Below are 27,159 nucleotides of genomic sequence, written 5' to 3' on the forward strand. Positions count from 1 at the left end.
GGTTCCTTTAACAAACACTCAATTTCAGCCAGGAAGTTCAAAGGTTCTGAAGCACGGTTGCGTTTAACAACCTCTTAATAAAAACAAAAACAAAAACAAAAAAACACGCTAACGGAAAAAATGGTAATGGTAATGGCAAAAGAAGGCATTTCTATTTCATTACTTTAACTTGAATTCTCTCAACAAAGAAAAAGTAGCAGAATGTACTTTACTAACTTTCGATTTATTATTGTTATCATTACAAATTCTATTACTGTATTATGATTTTGTTAAAGTAACAAAAGCATACAAGTAAGTAAGTTGTTATGCACTACGTTCATTGAAGGGCAACCACTAAGAGTTAAAATAAAACTGAAATATGATTTGTGTGTTTAAAAAAAAGTGTCTGTCTCTGATTGCCCAATGTTGTTAGACCAACCTGTATCTATATTTTGACTAACTACAGTATTTCATTCCGACCAACCACAATGCATCCGCAACATTCTGAATCCTGTACGGTGGCTTGCTGCCACCATCTAGTGGTGCAAAGTAAGAAAGTCTATAGTGTACCTTAATGACAGTGGCGGAGCCAGAAATCTTTCCTTGGGGTGTCCAAGGTGAGACCATTACTCACATAGCGGTGGCCATAAGTTGATACCTGAAATGTCTAGATGGCCAGTAGCCACCGTTGGCCAGCACGTAGCTCCGCCACTGCATAATGAGGTGTACAAAATAGATGGCAGAAAACGTCTATTTGATTTATTCACGTAGTTTACTTAGACTGTATGCTTCGGCTTCCACTGTTGATGTTTGGAAAATACAAGGAAGAAGAGTTTTGAACGACTGTGAACAAAATGCTATGTCTATAATCACAACACTCATTGCTCTTCGTTCTTGTTACTTCAGTACTCACCTATTATTACAGCTAAATTCAGTTATGTCTTTAAGGTGATTATTATTTATTTACTATTATACTAATTGTGTGATTATTATTTATTATGATTGAAGAAAAAAACATTATATTACTACACTGTTACATTACCTTGTCATTTTCCATTGCATCATTTTCCCAACTGGTAAATACTACATCGAAATACAGGATGTGAACAAATGTATTGCAATTGATGTGAGATGGACGAGAGGTAGGATTAAATAAGCTTTGCTTTTTTTCTATTCCTTTTGGACATGTGTAACTGCGAATTGAAGGATGTATTCCATTGTAACTTGTATGCTCAAATAAAATTTAACCATTTCCATTACCACTGTACCGGTTCAATGGTGATCAGTAAGTTAAACAGTAATGTTGATGTTGTTGCTAAATCTTTATTTTGTAATATAATGCCACAGAAATTCTGTTTCGCTATACGTTTTTTTTAAGTAATGACAATATTTTGATGCTTATTTGAATACCGTAAAACATCTTCTTTCAGTGACTGAAAGGCACATGCAAATACTTTGAACTGACCCGTTTGTCCCGATAACCATGTAGCCAACATAAGCGCGTTACACTTTCTTAAATACATTTTCAGTTGGCGCGCTCGCTCTCCACTGTACAGTATAGGAACCAATATGCGGAACAGTGTGTCCGCTCGGACTATTTACGCGGTTACCTATTTCACTTCCGGGTGGAAGCTGGCAGAGAACATGTGGGCTGCTATCGGAGGCATACACGTAACAGTGCTGTGTTATTATTTTTATAGATCAAATTAGGACTTTATTAGATTTTTTTTCTTTTTAAACATACAGCTGCTGTGTACATGTTTATATAACTTTAATTATTTACGTTTCATATTATTGCAATTTTTATTTGCAACAGGCAAACAAAAGTTGTATTTACCTGCGAAGACATCGGCATCTTTTTTTCCAATGGCTCCACGCCTGACTAAAAGGAAATAAATACACACCTTGCCAGCACCTGATTTTGTGGACATTTCCGGGTGAGTTTTGGCGTTAAGAAAACAAATACAGTTAAACATTGAAAAAAAAATAATCTTGTGGATCCACGTGAATCTTGGTTTGTAGGTGTGGAATTGACATTGAATAGTAGCATTGTACTGTACTGCAGAGTTAGTTGGTAGTGCATGATGCCTTGTTAAAACGTATGCACCATAGACTTCAGTTACATTTTGGGAGATCAAAAATGGTTTATGAGACAAAACAGCCATCTGGTTTTGGTAGTTTTGGTTACAGGAACATTTGCTGTTACTGTGACCTTATTGGGCAGTGTTGCAAATATACGCAGATTTCAGTTACCTTTAACATATTGTGCAACATGACAAGTCCAGGGTCTACCCTGCCTCTCGCCTGAAGTCGGCTGGGATAAGTTCCAGCATACCAGTGACCCTAGTGAGGATAAGAGGCGTAGAAGATGGATGGATAATGTGCAACATACTGTCTAAGAATGACACAATTTGTTCAATTACTTTTTATGAATGTTTATTTAATTTGCCTTTCAGCTTCTGTCTTAAAGGGTCAGGGATTTGTTTGGTTTAGTTTTGTATCGGGCTTGTGACCGGCACTGGAGCGCTCCGATAGCGAGTTATTGGGGCTCAGAAAATCAAACCCGCAGTCCCTGGCGTGTTTAGCATGTACTGCTACACCACCAAAGTAAATACTGTATATTGCAATGTAGTTTAGAGCAACGTGTTTTTTTTTTTATTAATTGTAATATTTCTGCACTGATTGTGTTGCAGTAGGCAGAATGGATGGGAAAGTTAAGGAACAAAGGAAACATCAGTCCAAACACAGTGGACCAAAGGCGGAAAGGAAGAAACTGAGGAAGCATGGAGACCCAGTAGACAAGGATGAACGAAAACGTAACCCCAAAGCCTTTGCAGTACAGTCTGCTGTACGCATGGCCAAGACTTTCCACAGGTCTGTTTGAGGGGTTTTGTTCAACATCAATCCAAAATGTGATGAAAATGTTTTTTCTATATAATAAAGTCAATATGGTTTGGCTAAAAAATATCTGTTTGTCTCCAGGGCCCAGGATATAAAGACCAAAAAACACCACATCCCACTTGTTGACCGGAGCCCCCTGGAGCCGCCTCCTGTGGTGATTGTAGTAGTTGGCCCTCCTAGGGTGGGGAAAAGCACTCTCATACGTTGCCTGATCAAAAACTTCACACGGCAGAAGCTTGGGGACATATGTGGCCCTGTGACCATTGTCTCTGGTGGGTATGGCATGTCACAGTTGCATTGATATGAGAAATCTGTATCCTCGTAATGTTTTTTTTGCTTTCTTTAAATTGAACTGAAAGGTTGAATCTTAGTGTTGTTTCTGCATTCCAACACAATTTTTACATTGTAATCTGCTGCTGAATAAGTCTCTTGATGTATTTTGACTTGTTTCACAGGCAAGAAACGCCGTCTCACTTTCATGGAGTGCAGCAATGACATAAATACAATGATCGACCTTGCAAAAGTTGCTGACTTGGTAGGTTTGGATTGACGATTGATAGACAATACAGCAGAACGACAATCACAATCTTTTCTAATGTCAAAAACTGTACTTTCCACTTGGATCAGTCGTAACCGGAATAGTCTGTCAGTCAGTGCTGCTATCAGTTCCGCTAGTAAGCTTAATAAATTAAAAGAACTGAAAGAAGTATCTGTCCCTTTCAGGTTCTTATGCTGATCGATGCCAGCTTTGGCTTTGAAATGGAGACATTTGAGTTTCTGAACATCTGCCAAGTGCATGGCTTTCCTCGTATCATGGGTGTGCTGACTCACCTGGATTCCTTCAAGAACAACAAGGCACTTCGTAAAACCAAGAAACACCTCAAGCATCGCTTCTGGACGGAGGTCTACCAGGTAAACACTTGAGCCCCTTTTATAAATGGTCATACTGATATTAATGTTCTTATTGTGTGAAACCTGCAGGGCGCCAAGCTCTTTTATCTGTCTGGTATGGTTTACGGGGAGTATCAAACACAGGAAGTGAAGAATCTTGGCCGTTTCATCTCTGTCATGAAGTTTCGTCCTTTGGTATGGCAGACATCCCATCCTTATGTGCTTGTTGACCGGTGAGCCCACCTCCCCTTCTGGAAAACATGAAATACTGCTATTGTGTTTTATTTGCTTCGAAAATCGGTGCAGTAGCGGTGATTTATGCTGATATGTGAATTGATATGTGTCACTTCAATATGTAACTGTCCAGATACCACCAGCTACACAGATTTCAGGCTATTAAAATGGTTTAGAGATGAATACACCAGGCAGGTATATTATCCCCTTCAGACCTACATTTTTCCTGCTGGGCAAAAAAAAAACAACTTCTGATATTTACTCCACTCCGACATAAAAACAAAGTGGGCAGTTTTTTGTTGTTGATGTTTTTATATGTTTATTTTCATGTGGACACCAGTGGACGCCAGGATAATATGGCCGTAACATGTCATATAAATTCACTAGGTTTACATTTACCATTTTCAACAAGAGCATGAACTTGCTGGAGTAAAACCTGGCAGGTGAACAGCAGTGGTCAACACCAGGTAACCCAGAGCCTGGTTTTTATTTTTGGGATGCAACTTGAACATGAGAAGTCTTGTTTTTCGATGAGCAGCCATGAAGCAGTCCCGGTGCAGCACAAAGCACAGGTGGATGTTATACTTGTCACAAAAGATGTACATTTTGCCTTTCCCGTCTCGCATCTTGCATCCGGTAGGCCCTGATTTTGCATCAAAATTGGTGGTCAACAAGGTCATGCTGCCCATCAGATGGAGGCCAAAAATCATAAATTCGTCCGTGAGCTGGACTGTGGTGCACAGGTGGTGGTTCTGGAGACATGCTGGGTCTTCCATGCTTTTTGTCACTGTTTGTTTGACTCTCAGAAGACACTTGGCCACATCCAATTTGAAATGGAGACCATCCATGAATTTGGTTTTGGGCGTCTGGGTGTCCAGCCTGTAGTCCAACCAGCTGTTAACCACAGTGATGACCTTGTCCTTTGTCTTTGTCCTTTGCCCTTGTCCTCCAATGTCCTTTCTGGTTACTGTCATCGCCTCCTGTCCTCCGCGGTTCACACCTTCTATAATCTTGTCATCCTCTCTGTCACTACACTGTCTATCTCCTCATTCTCAACATTTTTGTTTTTTTGTGTGCCCAGAACCTCATCATCATCTCTGTGTGAATCTAGTAGGAAAAGAATCACATGATCACTCTCGACCTCTTATGTATTGCTTACATACAAAAAAATATTTAGGAAAACTATATACAAAAAAGTAAACACACTAGATTTATAAACTTAACGCTTATTTCATCAAGCTCCTTATTTTCTGAACCTAAGGAGCCAAGTTCGATAACTTCTCATTTACCAGACACTCAATATTATAACATTTTGTACAAAAATATATAAATAAAATGTATTATCATGAATATCTAAATTGTTACATCACATTTTGCCTATGAAAAACATACACAAAGCTTGTTTCTTTATATAACGACAGTAAACAGCTGCCCTGCACCGCTTTACTACGAATGTCCACTGTGGGGCACGCTCGACTTTGAGAAAAATCCAGTAAGGTAATTAGATGATATAGTTTCAAAATAACTGAATATTATCACTTGTAACTTTTAAAATTATAGTTCATGCATGAGACCTTTGAATGTGCTTTTTGTGCAACTTTTGTGGCTTTTTTTTTCAGCGCATTTTGGTGCAACAACTACATGATAACATTTTTACTATGAATTGTGTACCTTTTTTATGTGCCAGGATATCACTGCTGTGACTCCTGAATCACTGACACCAACAGCAGTCAAACTCAGTAGAGAAAACTAAGAGAGAGGCCCCTGTCAACCACACTGACTTTCATTTTTTAAAATGTGGAATAAATGAGTATAAAAAGATGTTCCCTGCATTGATACACATGCACAATCAATGAAATATTCTCTACATCTTTTTTCCTTCCTACACACAGAATGGAGGATTTGACTGACCCTGAAAAGATCCGAAATGACCAGAAGTGTGACCGGACAGTGTCGCTCTATGGCTACCTGCGAGGCACCTATTTGAAAAACAAAAGCCAAGTCCATATTCCAGGTAGATATGTACTGTGTTTTATGTGTCTAGAAAAGCACAATATACATTTAATTTCTTATATTATTATTATTATTATATTACTTGGTAAAACTTAAGGGCAGCTCAGCCCACCCTCCCAATTAGTACTGATGAAACCTGTCATGGAATGAAGAAAATGTAGGGATTATTCTCTCCTCTTCCCAGGTGTTGGCGACTTCCAGGTTGCAGATGTAAACTTTCTCCCAGACCCATGTGCACTGCCAGATGCTCAGAAAAAGAGGGCACTGAATGAGAAGGAGCGGCTGCTCTATGCACCCATGGCTGGAGTTGGTGGAGTGGTTTATGACAAAGATGCTGTGTACATTGACCTTCCTGCAAGCCATGTCAATCAACAGCAGGTGAGTGAAATTTTTCAGTGTTCCTGCAGTTTTTTGGAGAGCAATTATATCTGAAGCCTTGGTTTGACTTGAAAAGTGTGGCTTCTCCTTTCTTTGACACAGGAGGAGTTGAGACCCACAACAGAGCTGGTCCAGTCTCTCATTGACACGCACTCCACTCTGGATGCCAAGATGGCTGCAAGCAAAGTGACTCTTTTTAGCGGCTCTGCTGTCCTCGACCCCACAGACATCAACTCACAAAGCAGGTGAGACACGTGAGAATGTGTTCTTCTCCAGACAGTTTTAGCTGAAACCAGATACACTCCTGATCAAAATTTTAAGACCAGAGGAAACATTGGAAGCATTTGCATTTTGTACTGGTAAGTAGGTTCTAAGTAGAGCTTCAAAATGCAAAAAGAAGAAATGGGTGCGAGACAAAAATGTATTGAGTAAGCAATTTATTGCAAACAAGCATTAAAGTGAAATAGGTTGTTAATCAGCTGATCAAAAGTTTAAGACCACAGCTTTTAAAAACAAAAATCTTGGCAATAATGTGGATTCAGTGTAATTTTCTGTCAGGTATTCACAATGTAATGATCTCTTGATGGAAAGACAAAAAAGCTTTCTCTTGCAAAGTGCTAATGTTGCTGAGGTTGGACGTAATAACGCAGTATTTTGAAACTTCTTCAAAGATCCTGAGGGTTATGGCACAAAAAAGTCAAGTGGTAGCCCCAAAAAAAAGTCACGGGCCTTGAGCCAGAGGATCCGATTGACTGCCCGTCAAGACGTGAGACGATCCATGGCCCAAACAAAGGTTGTTACTCGTGCCGAGTGCAGTTCAATACTCATCAGACTGCATCTGTGAGAGAGCCTCGTCTCCTTCATCGGCACAAAATTGCCCGTTTGGAATTTGCACGAGAGCACCAAACATGGGACATCGAAGGATGGAAGAAAGTTTTATTCTTTAATGAGAATAAAAAAAATGTAACCTTGATATTCCTGATGGCTTCCAACGTTACTGGCATGACAAGGAGATACCAGCTGAGATGTTTTCCACACGTCACAATAGAGGGGGCGCCATCATGATCTGGGGTGCTTTTTCCTTCAATGGAACAATGGAACAATGGGGCTTCAGGTTGTGCAGGGGCGTCAAACGCCAGTTGGCCATGTGGAGATCAGCTGGTGAACAGCCTTCTTTTAAATTTTCATTTTCTTTTTTTTTTTTTTTTTTTTGCATTTTGAAGCTCTGCTTAGAACCTCAATAAGCACCAGCACTGCAAAATTTGGTTTGGTTTAATTTATTTTGAACATGCATATGTCCGAAAAGGAGTAGGAAGAAGCAGAGCTTATTTAATCCTACCCCCTCTTCGTAGCACATCAATTGCTAATACATGTATGTACATACTAACACGCGCATACATATACTGTATATACACTTACATCTGCACCTACACAAGTACGCACATATATACATATACCGTATACTACATATAGTATACAGGTACACAAATGCTAAAAAAAAAAAAAAAAAAAGTAAATGCTTGCGTTTTTTTCAACTGGTCTTAAAAATGTTATCACAAGTGCACAGGCTGTTAAAACTGGTCGCAAAACATGTTTATGGAAATTACACATAGACACTGGAAATAGTGTCAGTCATAATCACGTATGTTTCCAGTCAGGGCATATGCCAGTAGGTTACACACAAAAGAATAGAATACAATTGCATGCAATAGAATAGTAATCAAAATTCCCACTTTCCCACCCCTAAAAGTCCCCCCCCCCCCCCCCCCCCCCACACACACACACACATCAGTCTACACTTTATTTATAACACTGATGTGTATATAAACCACTTTTGACCACAATTGCATAGTTTACATTTGTGACATTTTGCAAACAAATAAAAAAAAAATGTCTCTGTCAGAGAAAATGTCGGCCCTTTGGAGGAGTGTGTCTGGGATGCTGTGAGCCAGAGACAGAGGAGAAAGGTGATCTTCAAAGGAGAGGAGGATGCTGAAGATAAAGGTGATGTCAGTGCCTCCAGTGATGAGGAAGACGGCAGTAATGAAGAAAGTGACCTCGGGGCGCAGGATGAGGATTTAGACGATAACCTCTCCAGTTTTATCCGCGAGGCAAGAGACAAATGTTCCACAAGTGAAAAAGGTGCCCCACCACTGAAGAAGCAGAAGCTGCAGGAGACAAAAGAAACAGTGGTGGAGTTGCCTGTGTTCGCTGACAGTGAAGACGACTTGGAGGTGAGCGGGGGAGAGGATGAAGACGTGGATGCTGGGAGAGTAGGAGACTCAGGACATTGCTCCAGTGAGGATGAAGAAGAGAGTGGTGATGAAGAGAAGGAAGATGTTGATCAAGAATTGTCACAGGAGGAGGAGGATGCAGCTCAGTCTAGCAGTAAAAATACAGAGAGTGAAAGTGATGTGGAAGATGAAGAGCTGGGTAATTATACATTTTGTTGTTTTTATATACAGTACTTTATACCGTAAATTCCAGTGTATAAGCTGCACCCAATAAATTTAGAGGAAAAAACAGATTTGTTCTTATATAAGCTGCATATGTCTACGTCATAAAATTACCTAGTGTGGCGCGCATGAGTCCGTGAGGACCATGCAGCTCTTTATTTGAAAGCAGCCAATCATGAACTATGAAAAAACTCACAATGAACTTGTCAACCTATTGGAAATTGCAGGAGGTCATTACTCGATATAACAGTCTGACTCACGGTGTCATCTTACAAACATTAAACTCATCACACAGCAGCTTAACACTCAAAAGGCACGTAGGAAATATACGTTACAAGTACCAATACGAGTTTAAAATTACAAAAAGCAGCTATTTTAACATCTACAATACTCATAATGCATTATTGCCAGAAGAGCAGTTCATTGGAGGATAAGCAGCATCGAAAATGGTGGATGGCGCTGCAATGCTGCCTCAGTCCACCAGAGGAAGCCAGAGGGCCCGGAACCCAGAGCCCAGAGGGAGGCTGACGTCATTGCAGCACCCCAATGAGTGCGTTGCTGAGAGGCAATGGATTGTGGGGAAACTTTAAAAGAGCTGTTTTTTTCACATATTTTTATATTTGTCAGGTCCACCTTTTGAGTGCTAAGTTGCTGTGTGATGAATAGTAATAGTAAGATGACACCGCCAGTCAGACTGTTATATACTGTATATAATGATCTCCTGCGATTTGCAATGGGTTGACAAGCTCGTTGTGAGTGTACTAATAGCTCGTGATTGGCTCCAGCCAAAGAAAAAGCTACCATTTCCTCACTGACTTGCGAGTGGCACAGTATTTAAACAATTAGTAGTAGCTCTGAAGTAGAGGAGATGTCACAAGATTAGAATTTAGCCATAAATTAGCCGCACCGCTGTATAAGCCGCAGGGTTGAAAGTTTAAGAAAAAGTAGCGGCTTATACACAAGAATTTACCCTAGTTTGTTTTCACCAGTTAGATGAGTGACTTTTCTTTGTTGGCCACAGGGGCTCTCCGGTGGAAAGAGGGTCTGCAGCAAAAGGCATCGGAAGCATTTCTACGACACCAAGAAGCTGCGCCCAATCTGCGAAAACTGGTTTATGGTTCAGGTATCTTCTGATTCTTTTTTACAGGCTGCAAGTTGCATCCCATTGCTTAGATAGCTCCAGATATGAAAGTCAACCAATCCATCATCTACACTGTTTTGACTGTGTCTAGAAAGAAAACAATTCCTTTTCATTGCTTGGATAGTAACTTAACTAGTAGAAAGTGTATTTCTTTTGTCACGCGGTACAGTGTTCCCTCGCTCTATCGCGGTTCACCTTTCACAGATTCGAGCACAAGCAATAAGTACTCCTGAAGACTTACAGTTCGCTCCTATGTACGTTACTACAGACAGGTGGCATTGTTCCCTATTTTACAGTGTCCTTGCCAAATTGTTTTATCTCCTGCTGATTTTGTAAGTTTTGTCCCCTTAAAAAGACAAGGTTTACTTTCACAGAGAGAGAGAATAGGAGCAAAAAAAAAATCCTGAAAAAGAACATTCAATAAAGGGTATAAGTTAGTGTTTGACTGAGGAACATAACTATTTGATCCCCAAACAAAACATGGTGGAGAAATCCTTGTTGCTAAGCACAGCGGCCAGACGTTTCTTGTAGTTGGTCACCAGGTTTGCATCTCATTTTGGACCACTCCAGTTCACAGACACTCTCCAAATCCTGAGGGTTTCGAGGCTGTCACTTGGCAGCTTGAAGTTTCAGCTACCTCCACAGAAATGCTGCTGACTACTGACCACTCCAGTATCTTAATGTGCTTCTTCTTGAGACACTCCTTTTTAATGTTTTCGGTCATTGTGATATTGGAAGAGCCATGCACGACCTATCTTCTGTGTTCTGGCTGAGGCCAAGAGGTTCTCATCCAAGGTTCTTTATGTGTGCTGTAATTCTGGATGCTTGGGGGTGTTTTGACTGAGGCATGTCACAGACGTATTATTAAGAACTGTGTTTGTCTGTGGAAGAAATTGCATGATATATTTCATTTAAAGCATTACTAAAAGTACAGTAATGTACTTGAAATTGCTACAGTTGTTGAGATTTGTTTTTGTTGTTTTGAATTGTTTTTTTTTTAGTTTTGATATTTGTATTGTTTTTTGTAGTTGTTGAGGAGAAAGACGATGACGACGATGATGAGGAAGAGTTGGGAGGACTTTTTCGAGTCAACCGCCCTCAGAAGATTAGAAAAGTTCACGCAAACGCACTTGATTGTTCTCGTTTCAACCCAAATTCCTCGCACAACTGGGATCTGGAGGAGGTAGTATATTTATTACACTTGTATTAAGTTCTCCCATTGCGTCTAAAAATGTGTTTGAACGAAACACGTTAGCATTATTTTTCCCTCCAGATGCTTAACTCCATCAGGGACTGCTTTGTAACTGGGAAGTGGGAGGAGGACCAAGATGCCGCCACGCTGCTGAAGGAGGACGGTAAAGAGACCACTTTCTCATAACAACATAGAACATTGTCGTTCCAAAAATGTTTAAAAAAATGCATGAAATTGTATTCATTTGGATTTTGTGGTTGAAATGTAGGCATGAATGACTCAAGTGTAACTGCTGAGATTTCATTTGTGATGGCTCATATGATTCACAATTACTTTTCTTTCATGCAGATGAGATGTACGGAGATTTTGAAGATCTGGAAACAGGCAAAGTCCACAGGGGCAAAAATGGGCTGCAGGATGAAGATGAGGTGATTACATTATTTTTATTTTTTTTAATGATGGCTTGGAAGAGAAACACACTGGTATTAAATGAAAGTCTTGTCTTTGCAAAGACACCTCATTTCCTTTTCATAATTTTTATTAGACTTATATGTGTTACATATTTAGGCATAGAAATCACAAAATACAGCCGGCACCCTACATGCGAGCACTCTGCCGTGTTGTTTCAAATTTTGTTCGCAATACTGCCGCAAGTCCCAATATTGAGTTGTGTGCTTGCCACAACCCAGGCCGTAAATCTACCTACTCTCGGACAAATCAACACCGCGCCATCCCAGCAGCTTCGGTTTGGTTATATTATTGCAGTTTTTCAAAAATGAATTGATTAATAAATTAGTGCTTTTTTCATGGTTGAATGTGCCCTGTTATTAGTAAAATAAAATATGAACATTAAAGCGAATTCTACGTATTTTGGCATTTTAAGTTAATCATTTAAGCATTTTCAGCCATAAAAATGGCTAAATGAACTTACTACTACAAATATACTGTCAGCCATTAAGACCACCATTCAACTTGTGGGTGTAGAATTCTACATTGGTCACTAGGTGTAAGTAATTGTTCGGTGAGACAAGCACCAGACTTGCTGGAACAACAGGCTTTTATTGCAGGTTTAAATTATCTCACAACAGGCACAATAATTATAACATAATAACAATTATAATCATAATAATCATAATAATAAAAGCACTGGCTACTGTTGAACTGCTCTGAACCCCCGACATCACTTCCTGTCCACTACCATTCTGCTCCCCTACAAGGTAAACTGTCTTTCATGGCTTTTTTTTTCTGATTGTAGCTACTATATTGGGTAATACGAATGTAAAGGTGACTATATAAAAATCAGAATGAGGGCCTGGATTATGTTTAAAAAAAACAAATTTAGAAGATTGGAAATAGGTTTTCTTTGGCATAATTACAAAAATATTCCATCCATCCATCCATCCATTTTCTATACCGCTTCTTCCTCATTAGGGTCGCGGGGGCATGCTGGAGCCTATCCCAGCTGACTTCGGGCGACAGGCGGGGTACACATTTGTGGAAATTCACTTACCATGGCTGGGTCTGGAAACATTTAATTGCGATAAATGAAGGACTACTTACTGTATGAATCCCAATACTGGAACTTTTGCAATTAACCTGATACTTTTTGTTCTCCTATTCGAATTGTTTGTTCTTGTGACCAACAGAACAGTGAGAGTGAGGAAGATGATGACGCTGAAGAGACCCTGATGAAGGTGGACGATGAAGAAGTCCAGAAAAACAAGCGTTTGGAGAAGAAGCGGAGGCTCAAAGAGAGATTTGATACAGAGTATGATGATGCAGACGGCACATACTTCGATGATCTAAAGGAGGAGTTGCAGAAGCAGGCAGAGGTAATGCACGCAATTGTACTAATTATAGTATATAGTAGTCAATATAGTAATATATAAATGTTATTATACAGTCATTCTCCTTAAATTTTAATAATGTATCTAATCCAATTGGTGGGCAGTGGAGTTTGTGGTGTCAGGCTAAACATGTTAAATACAAATGCACAAGTGAATTGGAACAAAATAAGTGACTCAAGCCTTCTGATTGTTGTTAAGAAATATGGCAATGCAGCTGTATGAATCAGTCCTGCAACTGGAAAGTACACAAATCTGCAGGGTTGTAGACTGACATGTTAAATTCGCCAGCCTGTGGAGCCACACTCTTTTTCTTATTCATTCTTTTTCTTTGTTCCAAAGCTGAACAGGGCTGAATTTATGGATGTAGACGATGAGACAAGAGTGCAGTACGAAGGTTTCCGGCCAGGAATGTACCTCAGATTAGAGATCGCCTCTCTTCCCTGTGAGTTTGTCACCAACTTTGATCCACACTATCCCATCATCCTCGGCGGCTTGGGTTCCAATGAGGGGAGTGTTGGATACTTGCAGGTATGTTCGGGTGGAAGAATCTTATCTCAGTGCCAGTGTTCACATCTTTTACTTCAATGTTGTATTTCTTTTGTTTGTTTGTGTTTGTGTGGGTGTGTGTGCATGTCTCAGATGAGGCTAAAGAAACACCGCTGGTATGATCGCATCTTGAAGACGAGGGACCCGCTTATTCTGTCCCTAGGATGGCGCCGCTTCCAGACCATCCCTCTTTACCACATTGAGGACCACAACGGGCGACACCGCCTGCTGAAATATACACCACAGCACATGCACTGTGGTGCCTCCATTTGGGGTAAGTTAGAACAGTCCAGACACACCAACACACAGTACATAATACTGTTAAAATGGCAAAGGAACATACTTTTGGCACCACCCACTGTGTGTGTATTCTGCAACGGTGGATTTATTTATCCACCGGGGGGTTCATTTTTTCCTCCCAAAATTCTCTTTTTATTATTTACTACTATTATGAAATGATCATTACATGAAGCAAGGCAATGCAATTACAATCTGCTGGCAGCTAATTGTCAAATAAATGAATACAAATATTGATATAGCATACAGAGAAACTGAAGCATGTGGGGGCCACTTTGATGGGTGTTTTGACGCTAAAACCAATCAAGTGTAGGTCAGTAGATTGAATTATAAGCTATATAAGCTTTGTGTTATAGGTGACAAAGCAGAGTACAGTCACCCCTCGCCACCGTTTTTCAAAAATATGTAAATTAATACATTATGCTAGTTTATGTTTGAATAAATTCATAAATTATGTTTAGGGTTGAATACGGCTCGTTATTAGTAAAAAAAATGTATGTTTAAGCACATTTTATGTATTTTTGGCCTAAATAAAGCATTTTCAAGCATGAAAATGACTGAGTGGACTAAAATACAATCATAAGACATTGAAACATGTCACAGGCCCTGACTGTTTATGCGCCAAACAGCAGCTCGGAATTCCCGTCCTTTTTGAAGTCCTTCGCGGGAGTACTGGAGAGTGCTACCTTGGGGGATTCCCTTGTTCTGCTGGGGGACCTGCTCGTGTTGGCAGCGACAGTCAGACCTGGAAAGGCGTGGCTTGGAGGTATGGCCTCCCTGTTCTGAACCCGAGCAGTGTTTTGTTATTGGACTTCTGTGCTTGTTACAAATTGTCCAAAACTAACACCATATTCAAGAATAAGGGTGTCCACATGTGCACTTGGCATCAGGACGCCCTGGGCGGCAGTTCAATGTTTGACTTTGTGGCCGCGTCATCGGACTTGCAGCCACATGTTTTAGAGACTCGGGTGAAGAGAGGGGCAGAACCAATCACCACCTGCTGGTGAGTTGGCTCCGATGGTAGGGGAGGATGCCGGTCAGACCTGGCAGGCCCAAACGCATTGTGAGGGTCTGCTGTGAATGTCTGGCAGAGTCCCCTGTCAGAAGGAGTTTCAACACCCACCTCCGGGAGAGCTTCGACCATGTTCCGAGGGAGGCGGCGGACATTGAGTCGCAATGGGCATTGTGCTGTGCCTCCATTGTCGAGGCTATTGGCTGATTGGCACTGTGGCTATAAGGTGGTCGGTGCCTGTCGTGGCGGTAATCCCAGAACCCGTTGGTGGACACCTGTGGTCAGGGATGCCGTCAAGTTGAGCAGTCCTATCGGGCGTTTTTGGCCCATGGTACTCTGGAGGCAGCTGACAAGTACCGGCAGGCCAAGAGGTCTGTGGCTCTGGCGGTCGCTGAGGCAAAAACTCAAAAGACATGGGAGGAGTTCAGAGAAGCCATGGAGAACGACCTCCGGACAGCTTTGAGGAGATTCTGGACCAGCGTCCACCGTCTCAGGAGGGGAAAGCGGTGCACAATCAACACCATGTATGGTGGGGTTTGTGCTGCTGACCTCAACTCGAAATGTTGTGGACTGGTGTAAGGAATACTTCGAAGACCGCTTCAATCCCACCGACATGTCTTCCACTGATGAGGCAGTGTCTAAAACACGAATGTCAGACTGCGTGACGCTAAAAGAACGGTATATTGCATGAGCCACCGCAAGAAGTCCTGGAAGAAAAAAAGGGGTAATATGATTGTAAAAGTGAGGGGTATTATTTAGGGGTATTATTTCATGGCTAGAGGGCTCTAATAGTGTTAAAAATCATATTTAGAGGGTCGTAAATAGGTTTTCTATGCTCTAACTATGAAAATATACCATTTATAAATAAGGAACCCTACTTTGTGGAAATTCACTTATCACGCTTGGGTCTAGAACCAATTAACCGTGAAACAAGGGATGACTGTCGTGTAATATCTAATAATATAGCACATCAATAACAACATTTATTTTTATAATAAGGTGCTGGCCATTAAAGAACAAGCTGCAGGCCGAAAATGGCCTCTGATTTGCTGTTATTTAAAAGTTTTTGGTTTTCAAACAGTGATATTTTTCTATACCGTTGTATAACTTGAAACCGGTAACCCGCCCATGTCTACTGACCAAATACATGAGGACCTTACTGCAGCGAGGTTTACAACATCACTGATAGCAGAGGATGTAAAAATTGTTGTTAAATTTACAGATCCTGTCAAATGTTTGGACGTACTTTTGTACTGCTGCCAATGAGGGAGGTGTGTCCAAACTTTTGACCGGCACTGTCTACATACAATCTATGTATGTACAGTATGTGTATGTACTGTTGTCAAATGTCATTTCATTTATTGCTGTTTATTCATTGATGTGGTCATTCAGTTATCAACTGCAATGTTATTTCCCATTTTGTGTCTCTGAAGGTCCCATCACACCACAGGGAACAGGTTTCCTGGCGATGCAATTTGTAGCTGGAATTAAAGTAAGCATTCTTCCCTCTTATCAGTCTGCACGCTGTTGTGCAGAGAATTTTTTCTTGTCATGTATGTTCATACTATTGTACATCAAGGTTTGACACAGTTAAATTGCATATTTTTAGTGTGGCCAATCTAAGGCACACCTTGCAATAATAATTAATAATAATGAGTGTATTTAAACTTCTAAATCGAGCTGTAAATAAACATTTGAATTATCAGCTTACTTAACCCAGCCATTGGATATGTCTAGTGCCCGTCCCAAGCGTGGATAAATGGGAGGGGTACACCAGAAAAGGGATTTGGCGTGAAAACTAAGCCAAAAGCACTCATGCGATTGACTAGCTGTGGCGACCCCTGACGGGAAGCCGAAAGAGGAATCGACTGTATAAGACTTCACAGTATAATTTTGTCTTTTCACCACAAAACTGTTCACATGTATGCCATATCTGTTTAATAGAACATACAGTATATTCTCCACTCTGCAGGCTAATTTCCGTATTGCAGCCACAGGAGTTGTCCTTGACCTGGATAAGTCAGTGACTGTGGTAAAGAAGCTCAAACTCATTGGTTATCCATACAAGCTCTTCAAGAACACATGTTTCATTAAGGTATGAACTGTTTTGTATCTCTTTTAACTATTAAACCTTTTATCTACGAACCTCTCTTTAACGCATTGTTAATTCATCCAGTTTCATCGCTGCTTATCCTGTTTTGAGTGGTGGGAGGTTGCTTCCTCACAAACATCTTCCACCAGCAATCTTTTTGCATATGCAAAAATAATCACATATGGCGCTTGAGAAAGAAAGCGCTGATTCTCCAGTCTCCATGCATGTAATCCTATACAATGTGTTCTTCTATATCGCGGGGGATAGGTTGCCAAAATAGCCCGCAATAAGTGAAATCCGTGAAGTAGCCAACTTCATTTTTTTACAATTATTATATATGTTTTAAGGCTGTAAAACCCCTCACCAAGCTCTTTATTTTCTCAGACAGGCAATACAAATTTCTCACATTTCTCTCTTGTTTAAACACTCTCAAAAAAAGTTCAAACATTCCTTTGAATTCTAATGATCAACACAAGAAATTATTAAGTCGCCCACGGGTATTTTTCTCCTACGGCCGTGACTTTTCGTCCTGGCGCCATTCCGCTGTACTGTAGCATTTTCGTATCTTTGTTAAAATATATTGCTGCTGTCCTTTGAACCGGAGATTCATTTACTAGCTTGTAAGCAAGCAAGCTAGCGATGAGACAGGAGACATGGCAGGACGGCACTAAGGAGATTGGCTATAGACCATTGTCAATCAATCAGGACGCAGAAAACAATGGGCGGTGCAGACAGATGACCGAGGGAAGAGATAGACACTCAACTTCCCACAATGCAATTCTTCTTAAAGGGCCAGACTCGGCCTGTAACAGCGTTCATACGCTGTAATAAAAATAAAGAAGCACAAGAAAAAATTTACAAAACAGCTAATCCGCAAAAGGTGAACCGCAATAGAGCGAGGGAACACTGTACGGTACTGTGACTTTGATAAGCTCGGTGAACCTCAAAAGACTCATTTCTTTCATCTCTCTCCACTCGATTTTTCCAGGGTCACTCTTTAGCGCCGATGATGAGACTTGAGACGTTTTTTTTTCATCTGCCGTGGTCCAAGCAGTCCAAACTGTAGTAATCCTGCACTTGATCGAACTTACTTTGGATTTGTCAGATCAAAATGAGATCGCTGCAAAAAGACTTCAAAACGTGATATTGGCATCCACTCAACTGTTTTTTGAAGCTGCACTCTTAAGCATCATGGGAACTGTAGTTCTTTTAGCCATAAGTTAGCCGCATCACTGTATAAGTTGCAGGCTTCAAAGCCTGAGAAAAAAGTAGCGGCTTACACCCTGGAAATTATGGTACATTAACATTTGTTACCACATAAACATACACAAAAGTACCAAAAATTGTTATCGTACCGGTACCAGGTATCGGTACTCTATCAGGTCAAATGTGAACGGTACCCATCCCTAACAAGCAATATGAGTTATGTGCCTCTGAGTCCTATTTTTACTTCAATTAACACCCAAGTCATTCAGACTGTACGCATAACACACGAAGGACATAAAATCCAGTAATAAAAATATCCAAATACAATAATTCGATGAAACAGTAATAAAAGAAGAACAATTCCTTACTTTTATCCCTGTGGTTGTCTTGCACAATGGAAGGAGTGTTGCAAGGGAGGGAGAGCGAGGCTTAATGGAAAGGAGGAAGTATCACTGAGACCACTATGCTGCTCTGTTACCACTGTCCATTACATAGGAGCAGATCCTTGCTCATGTTCAAGGATATCATCTTAATCCTTGATGACAGCTTCAACCAAGCATGCTCTCAATGTTGGTCGGCATTTCTCCACTTTCTCAGCATCTAATTTCACTTCACTTTTAACTTCACTTTCCTTTTCTTGGATGCCATCAGAAGAGTCTGTCTGACACAGACAAAGTTAAATAGTTCACAAAAAAGTGATGTTTTTTCTGTAGCAAGACACTACTAAGTATTCTTTTGCCTGATGCACATAAATGGTTATTTTTCTTTTTGTGCAGTATTATAAGCAGAATATTATAAGAAAACTGCATCTTAGCCTTGTGATATATGTAGTTGAAATGCTCCTAAATGGCATTATTTTTCCCCCCACAATATTTTTGTTTATTTTTTCCTCATTCGATTACGATTATTTTCTTTTAATATTATGACTTTATTTTTTGTAAAATTACAGCTATTTTTTTCTTTCCTCTTGGAAATGTTCTTGTCGGAATTATGACTTTATTCCAATATTATAACTTTTTCCCTAACATAATTTTCCAAAAGTTACAACTCTTTATAGTTTCAGCTGTATGCCACTAAAATGGCATTTTGATTTCATGCTACTGAAATGACACTTTTTCTTCATAATATAACTTTATTCTTGTGAAATTATGGCTTTTCCCCTTATTTAATTACAACTTTTTTGTCTTAATGTTTTTACTGTATTCTTGTAAAATTGCTGCAGATTTTTTTTCAGTTTTTTTTCTTTGGTTTTCTTGTTAAACTAAGTTTTTAAAATGTGTTTGGGCCAATAAAAAACAGCCATGGGCCAAAGATGGACCCTGGACACCCGTGGTGTAGCTGCTCAGTAGTTTTATTTTGTCACATCGTGTATACAACATGTGACAGTGTACTCGCCACATTTCACACACTCGTGTGTTGATTGTAATCTTCCTTTTCCTACACAGGGCATGTTCAATACAGTGTTGGAGGTGGCAAAATTTGAAGGGGCCTCTGTACGAACAGTGTCAGGGGTCAGAGGTCAAATCAAGAAAGCATTGTCAACACCACCGGGATCTTACAGAGCTACGTTTGAGGACCGACTGCTCATGAGTGGTGAGTTTGTCTTTTAGACTTTTCCGTTATGGATTTTAAGCTGATGTATTGGACATGACTGGTTTCTGTATAATATTCTAAAAGGTCTTTCTTTTTTTTTTTTTTTTTTTGGGTGACTCAATTCATAAGTGATTCTATTTTGCAGATATTGTGTTCCTGCGCTCCTGGTATCCCGTGTCTGTTCCACAGCTCTACAATCCTGTCACATCTCTGTTGCTGCCTGTGGGTCACAAGGATAGCTGGTCAGGCATGAGAACCCTGGGGCAGCTCAAACATGACCTGGGAATTCGTAACAAACCCAACACTGACTCTCTGTACAAGGTAGGCTCCGCTTGTCGGATAGAAATAACTTGCTGGATAATAAAACCTTGATTCCACTCAGCAATGCAAGATGCAAGGGCCACTGAGTTCAAGTGGAAAATGTGATTTCTAAAGCTTTGGGAATCCAGCGAACCACAGTGAGAGCCATTATCCACAAATGGCGAAAACATGGAACAGTGGTGAACCTTCCCGGGAGTGGCCGACCAACCAAAATGACCCCAAGAGCGCAGCGACAACTCATCCAAGAGGTCAAATGACCCCACAACAACATCCAAAGAACTGCAGGCCTCATTTGCCTCAGTTAAGGTCGGTGTCCATGACTCCACATTGGGCAAAAACAGCCTGCATGGCAAAGTTCCAAGACAAAAACCACTGCTGGACAAAAAGACCTTTGGGAAAATACTCAATACAATACAAAAGTTGAACTTTTTGGAAGGTGTGTGTCCCATCACATCTGACGTACAAGTAACGCAGCATTTCAGAAAAAGAACATCATACCAACAGTAAAATATGGTGGTAGTGTGATGGTCTTGGGCTGTTTGCTGCTTCAGGACCTGGAAGACTTGCTGTGATAAATGGAACCATGAATTTTGCTGTCTACCAAAAAATCCTGAAGGGCCTCAAGCTGAAACCAACTTGGGTTGTGCAGCAGGACAATGATCCAAAACACAACAGCAAGTCCACCTCTGAATGGCTGAAGAAAAACAAAATGAAGACTTCGGAGTGGCCTACCCTGCTCTAGGCCTTGGTCTTGTTTCTCCCTTTGGGCCGAACAAATTATAACTAACTATATAATTTATTTTTGTTTATTTTGTTGGACAGTTCTCTTGGAATTTTTCTTTATGGTGGGGGTGCCCCTGTAATGGCAGGGGGAAACGCTGGAAACCGAAACACTAACCATGGATGTAGTCTTTGAGGCCCTTTTCTTTGTCATATGTGCATGTGTTTTTTGGCATGTCGCAGACTGAGAAGTAACTTGAATCTCTTTTTCCTCCTTCAGCCTGTGGTCAGGACAAGAGCGCATTTCAATCCCCTCCACATCCCCAAAGTGCTCCAGAAGTCGCTGCCTTTCAAAAGCAAACCCAAACAACAGCAACAAAAGGGGAAAATTCCCAGAGACCTCCAAAGGCCAAGTGTGATCAGAGAGCCTCATGAGCGGAAGGTGAGTAAAGCAAAAGCAAGTAATCTACAAGCTAGATCTGTTGTTCTCAGCTGGGTCGGGACCCAGAAGTGGGTTGCGGATCCATTCTGGGTGGGTTGCAGATAGCAAGTCAAAAATTACATTAAAATATGTTATATACAACTCATGTCTGACTACAAGTGAATTGTAATGTATGCATGCAGCATGTTCTTCCTCAATTCCATGGCAAAAGGCCTGAATCAATTTGTCTAAAATGCACTTAATGTTTCAAAAGATTACAACTTTATTTGTTGTTTTGTTTGTTTTTGGTCATTTTGCTACTCGGAAAAAAAATATTTATTTTTCCTCATAAAATTATTCTTGGAAAATTATGACTTTTTCTCATTAAATTACAACTTTTTTCTCTTAATGTTTTGACTTTATTGTTGTAAAATTACTACTGATTTTTCAATTTTTACTGGTTTTGCTTTTTTTTTTGTAGTTTTCTTGTTAAAGTATATTTTTAGAATGTGTTGCGGGCCAGTAGAAAAACAGCCACTAGCTGCGAATGGCCCCCAGGCCGCTCTTTTGGACACCCCTGTTCTAACCCCTTTCTCACCATTTTGCTTTAGGTGGCGGCTCTTCTAAACGCTCTGAGCACAGTTCACCGCTATAAGGCGAAGAAAGCGCGCACAGCACAACACGCTAAAAAAAAGGTGTTCTTGCAACACAAGGAGAAAGAAGAGGAGGCCAAGATGAAGAGACAAAAAGAAGCCCGTAAAAAGTTGTACCGTGTCATGGGCCAGATGGACCAGAAGAAGCAAAGATCCAGTCTGAAGGGGGCATCACAGCACGACTAACCTGCCACCTTTCACTCATGCTCAGTGCTTGACTAAGACACTCTGATCTGTGGGCTGCCAGAATGCTGACTTTTGTTTTTTTTGTATTGGTTGCATTGTGTTTTAATAAAACATAGTAAGCACCTAAAGTGTGTCCGTGGTTTTTATGTCTTCTTACCACAGTATGTTGGAATAAAACAAGCATACGCTTTATCTTGAAAGGTGTCACAAAAATATGGAAATTTACCATTTTATGAGGAATAATCTGAAAACTGTTGAATCGATCTACCATGACCTGGATGACTGACAATCTACACCGACATGCATACAGAATACCTTCGTTAGCAGTGTTTCAAAAAAGGTTAATTGGCCTCTTGTGGTCCTTGATAGCGGGTATTGAGTTGGCATTTGGCCTTTTGTTTGACTCGAGCTAGCGATATGAAGTCCAAGGAAACTGGAACGCAAGTAAAAGAGGTTATTATAAGGCGAGAAAAACAACATGCCTTTATGCCAGATGTTTGGTACGTTCTGAACTCCTAGGACCCAAGGTGATGCATGTCACCAATACAGTCAGCATGGCCCGAAAGAGGGGCGTCAGACTCGTTTTCACCGTGGGCCACATCACATGATTAAACACACAGGGCTGCCTGTAACTGAAACCATATTAATGTACTATCATTTTCACTTTGTATTGTTTTACCAACAAACTTACACAACTTACAAAAGACGATAATTGTATATAATGCAAAAACAAGTAATTCACCATTTAATTGTTGTATGGTACTCTTGATGACAAATAAGAAAAACTGAGAAACCATTTTTTATTTATGCCAGGTACAATTAGTTGACACTTGGAGAGCAGCATTATAATGACTGAATGAGTTCTATTCATTCCACCATTCCAACCATTCACGCCAATGGGTAATTTAAAGTCTCCAGTTATGTTTGAAGTGTAAGTATAAAACGTAGATACCTAACATACAGCAATGTATTTTATTTTGAAGGACGCAAACAGGAAGTTTTGTCGCGCGACTCTTCCGCTGGCCATAGTCAACATCTACGTTATTAAAATTAGTCCCCTCATCTTGTTACGGGCCAGAGGGCTGATTTCAAGACTCTCTCGTCTTAAGATGGCTCCGACTAACGTCGTTCCCCAGTATTCTTCAGAAACAGGTACGTTTTAAACACACTTTCAACACTCTGGCTGCCTTTAGCTTTTTTAGCATGCAACTTGTTAGAGTTCTGTAAAGTTTGTGATAACCAAGAAAGCACATGGGCAAGTGGTGTTTGCTAGCTGTGTTATTACATGCCAATGTGTGTGACGTTTTCCAGACAACCGGCTGTGGTGACGAAATAGAGCACGTTTCACTACTTGGCCAGTACGTCAAAGGATATACAGTATAACTGTAACTGTAACTTCAGCATGCACATTCAGTTTATCGGTTCATTTCCAAACCTGATTAGCAGTTTGCTGTAGAACGTCATATCAAAAAATATTACAAGTGATTACCATATAAAAAAAGCTTTTGATTAAAAACGCAATTAACACATGCACTGTGCATCTGAATTCCACTAGTCCGCTCAGTGGCATTGATCGATGCTCCAACGCCAACATATTGGCTTTCTACATGGGAAGTTTGAACAAAATCGACTGAACATCGTTGCCAGACGCACAATCACTTTTGTATTTGTACTTGCGGGTTCTTTTTCTGTGCAAGAAATCTTGACCCGTTTTAATCTCACGAGAACTTGTGACACCCGTAATTACGATTTAAAAAATATATATATATTTTTTTGTTCTTTAATATTTCAACGCAAAGCTACTAAAACGACATCATTTCTCCTCATAATATTTTTCTCTTAATATTTTGACTTTATTCTTATTAAATTATTTTGGTTGGGATGTTAAAAAAGCTTTTCCAACTATTTCAACTGTCTGTGGAAATGTTTTTCTCGTTGTTATGACTCTGTTCCTGTAATATTTTAACTTTATTATCATTTCATTATAACTTTTTCCCGCAACCTATTTTCCAAAAATTTCCAACTTTAATCATTGTTTTGACAACAAAAACAACAACGTATTTTTTCCTTAATATCTCAACTTAATGCTACTAAAATGATGATATTTTTCCTCATAATATTCTTATAAAATCACGACTTTTTCCTTGTTAGATTACAACTTTTTCCTGTAAATATTTTGACTTTATTCTTGCAAAATGAATGCTGATTTTTACGTTTTTGCTGGGGTTTTTTGTATTTTTTTTTTGTTGTATTTTTGAAAAGTTTTCTTGTTAAATTGTATTTTTACATTGTGCCGCAGGCTGTACTGTGGACAACGCTTCTGTAAAGTAACAATGATCACTGTGTTGTTACAATGTCAGACAGCAGACGGTGCTTGCATTAGTACTAGTTGTCCTAACAATTAAACAAAAGAAGAAGAAGATATCATTTAAGGTGGTTTTGATCAAGAGTATCATAAACCTTGCTGCTGAGCGCGGCACCAGCGTTAGTTTTGACAGCAGTTTTTAATTTAGATTTATTCATGTCTTGGTCATACATTACTCATGTAAATTGATTTAGATGGTGTTGAAGAGGAAGGTGCTGATCTCACTGCAACATCTTGTATTAGGGAACAGTCACGTCCTCACGGAAATACTTTTTTTTTTTAGATAAGACAAGTTTTGGTCCAAAAGTAAATTGTCATCATCCCTCATTTACAGCGGGATCTTGAACACCACTGCTGCCTCAACCGCTATTATTACATAAATAGATATAAAGTGTTTGTCTGTCTGTCGATCTATCTCAGATTGAAGTTATACTTGTAGATGTCTGCCACCTCCTGGTGTAAAGTATTAACTCCATGAGGCACCATATTTGCAGAAATGGCTTGTTAAATTCAGCAATGTTGCTTGTCGCAATTTTGCGACGTTGGCGCAAGTGCTAAGTTAAGCAGGGCAGCTTTCTATTTAATGAAGACTTGACTTCCTTATAGAGACGAAGAAAATGGATGGATAAAAAAAATACAATCCACCAAAAAGTTTATTTTTTAATAATTACCTATTTGCCAGGGGACCTTGGAATTGTCTAACGGCCAATAGCAATCATCAAATAAACTGAAAAATGTACAGTTAATCCATGTGATCAGTATCGGATGATCTCACTCATGGATGATCGGCATCGGAATCTGCAGCATAAAAACCTTGATCGGAGCGTCCGTAGAATAAAGTCAAGCGCTTCAAGTTGGTTTATGAAAATTCACTGTATGCCAGTGTTTCTCAATTATTTATTGTCATGCCCCCTTCAGGGGCCAAACATTTTATTCCCATTGACACCTCACCACCTCCGCCCGAAGGCTTCTAAAATAGCGGGGCAGGACTTGCACACTGCACACTGTTTTTGCCCCACAGTCATAATCCAGTCCATAACAAGAAGAAAGATTGTTGTCATTGGAACATTTTGCTTTATAACAAAAGAGCAGATATTTTTGTCTGCTTTATAGGTGGTTCATGCAACAGAGTGTGTTTGTGAGGGGGGTTTTGGGGGTGCGGGTTTCCTCTTACTAGATACTCATGATCATGTTTTTCCTCTTTTTTTTTTAGAAAGCAGATGTCTGCTTGAGTCAGAACTGCGAGCTCAGTTGCATCAAAGGATTATGATCCTGGATGGAGGTATGGGAACCATGATCCAGCATCAGGGACTTCAGGAGGAGGATTTCAGAGGGGAGGAATTTAGAGAGCATAAGCTGCCTCTTAAAGGAAACAATGACCTGCTAAGTATCACACAGCCAGATGTCATCTACAAAATCCACAAGGTACATTATTAAAGCCAATCTATGTACCAACTGTAGCCATTGGGCAACATTACATTTGTCCCCATCTGCAATCTCTGTAGAGTTTTTTTTGTTTTATCAGTGTTAAACTGGTGCTCTGCTTTCTGATTTAAGGAGTATCTACAAGCTGGTGCTGACATCATCGAAACCAACACATTCAGCAGCACATCCATTGCTCAGGCTGACTATGGACTGGAACACATGGTAGGATGTTGGACAAAATTCATCTTGTAGTCACTCAAACAGAGATCAAGTGAAGTTGCGCTCAAAATTAAACTCTCAAAGTTGTAATAAACGAACAAAACTAAAATTTTTTAAGAAGCTCAATACATGAATTATTACGCTCACTGTTTTTTGGAATGAAATTTATGTTCTGTTGTATTTTTTCCAAATTCATTTTTTTCTGTTTTAATTTTTGAAAATTCTGTTTTTACCTTTTACACTTTTTTATTTTTTATTTGTATTTTTTACCAGAATAGACTGTTGCAACGCAAAAATGCAAAAATCCTTACATTTATTCATGCAATACGTCATTGGACAATTTTACCCAGTATTTCAGAAAGGGATGTAGTACTTTCTGTACTTTTCTAATAGGATGTCAGCCTCGGCACACACATAATCCTCAACAAACTGTAATGCCCCTGCTTGTGGTGAAGGAAGACGTAGCCACTGATTCAATTCCAATTGCATCATTCACTCATTCAATACCAAAAACATAGTCATATGTTTTTATAAACCTGAACGCCCGATCCCAACAATGTATTCATATGTCTTCTACGTTTTTTTACATGAAAATGAAAAGCACAAAATGAATACAGACCCACCATCCACCAGTGCGAGCCTGGGGTTAGTTTTTCAGAGAGAAGTTTATGTGGTAAAAAGGCAGTGTGCTACCATGAATTAACTTGAGGTTGTGCAGCAATAAATATGAGCATTATCACTCAATAACGTCATCAAAACTTACAGTACTTTTATGCATTCCTGCATAGTATCAACATTTGAGACCAAATATGAGGTGAAAGAAAAACTATAAAAATACAGTATAGTAGTCCAGCTGTGCAGCGTGGGAGAAAAGGGTCGCCGCTCGCAAAAACATAAACATGCAAAAACGAAGGAATTTCTAACTGTATTTGATTTTTTTTATAAAATAATGGTCCATATTGCCAAGATTGATATACGTTTACATGAAATTTGATGCAGTTATTTACAAATGTATTTTAGAAAGTGTATTTTCTTTTGTCATTGCACCTGAAAGTTTCCCGGTTTCACCTG

General features: G+C 39.8%; 2 protein-coding genes across 3 annotated transcripts in view; both read left to right on the plus strand.

The window, feature by feature from the left end:
* The first annotated feature begins 1,615 nt into the window (after positions 1-1,615).
* On the plus strand, positions 1,616-22,192 carry bms1 (BMS1 ribosome biogenesis factor). Its single transcript, XM_054769246.1, has 23 exons — positions 1,616-1,916; positions 2,673-2,853; positions 2,962-3,152; positions 3,336-3,415; positions 3,604-3,792; positions 3,862-4,004; positions 5,898-6,019; positions 6,203-6,396; positions 6,499-6,641; positions 8,300-8,829; positions 9,874-9,975; positions 11,022-11,176; positions 11,267-11,348; positions 11,534-11,613; positions 12,832-13,017; positions 13,372-13,560; positions 13,672-13,852; positions 16,321-16,379; positions 16,860-16,982; positions 19,631-19,778; positions 19,924-20,099; positions 21,100-21,261; positions 21,852-22,192. Exons 2-23 carry the CDS (start codon positions 2,681-2,683, stop codon positions 22,077-22,079), a joined length of 3,636 nt encoding a protein of 1,211 aa, XP_054625221.1. The 5' UTR covers positions 1,616-1,916; positions 2,673-2,680; the 3' UTR covers positions 22,080-22,192.
* Positions 22,193-23,097: 905 nt separating this feature from the next.
* mtr (5-methyltetrahydrofolate-homocysteine methyltransferase) overlaps positions 23,098-27,159 on the plus strand; it is a 49,031-nt gene continuing 44,969 nt past the window's right edge. For both annotated transcript variants that reach the window (XM_054768670.1, XM_054768671.1), the window contains exons 1-3: positions 23,098-23,231; positions 25,658-25,869; positions 26,002-26,091. In XM_054768670.1, the coding sequence (XP_054624645.1) occupies positions 23,189-23,231; positions 25,658-25,869; positions 26,002-26,091 (345 nt within the window). In that variant the 5' untranslated portion in view covers positions 23,098-23,188. The remainder of the gene's footprint in view (positions 23,232-25,657; positions 25,870-26,001; positions 26,092-27,159) is intronic.

Source organism: Dunckerocampus dactyliophorus, chromosome 2 (assembly GCF_027744805.1).
Source record: "Dunckerocampus dactyliophorus isolate RoL2022-P2 chromosome 2, RoL_Ddac_1.1, whole genome shotgun sequence".
NCBI classification, from domain to species: domain Eukaryota; kingdom Metazoa; phylum Chordata; class Actinopteri; order Syngnathiformes; family Syngnathidae; genus Dunckerocampus; species Dunckerocampus dactyliophorus.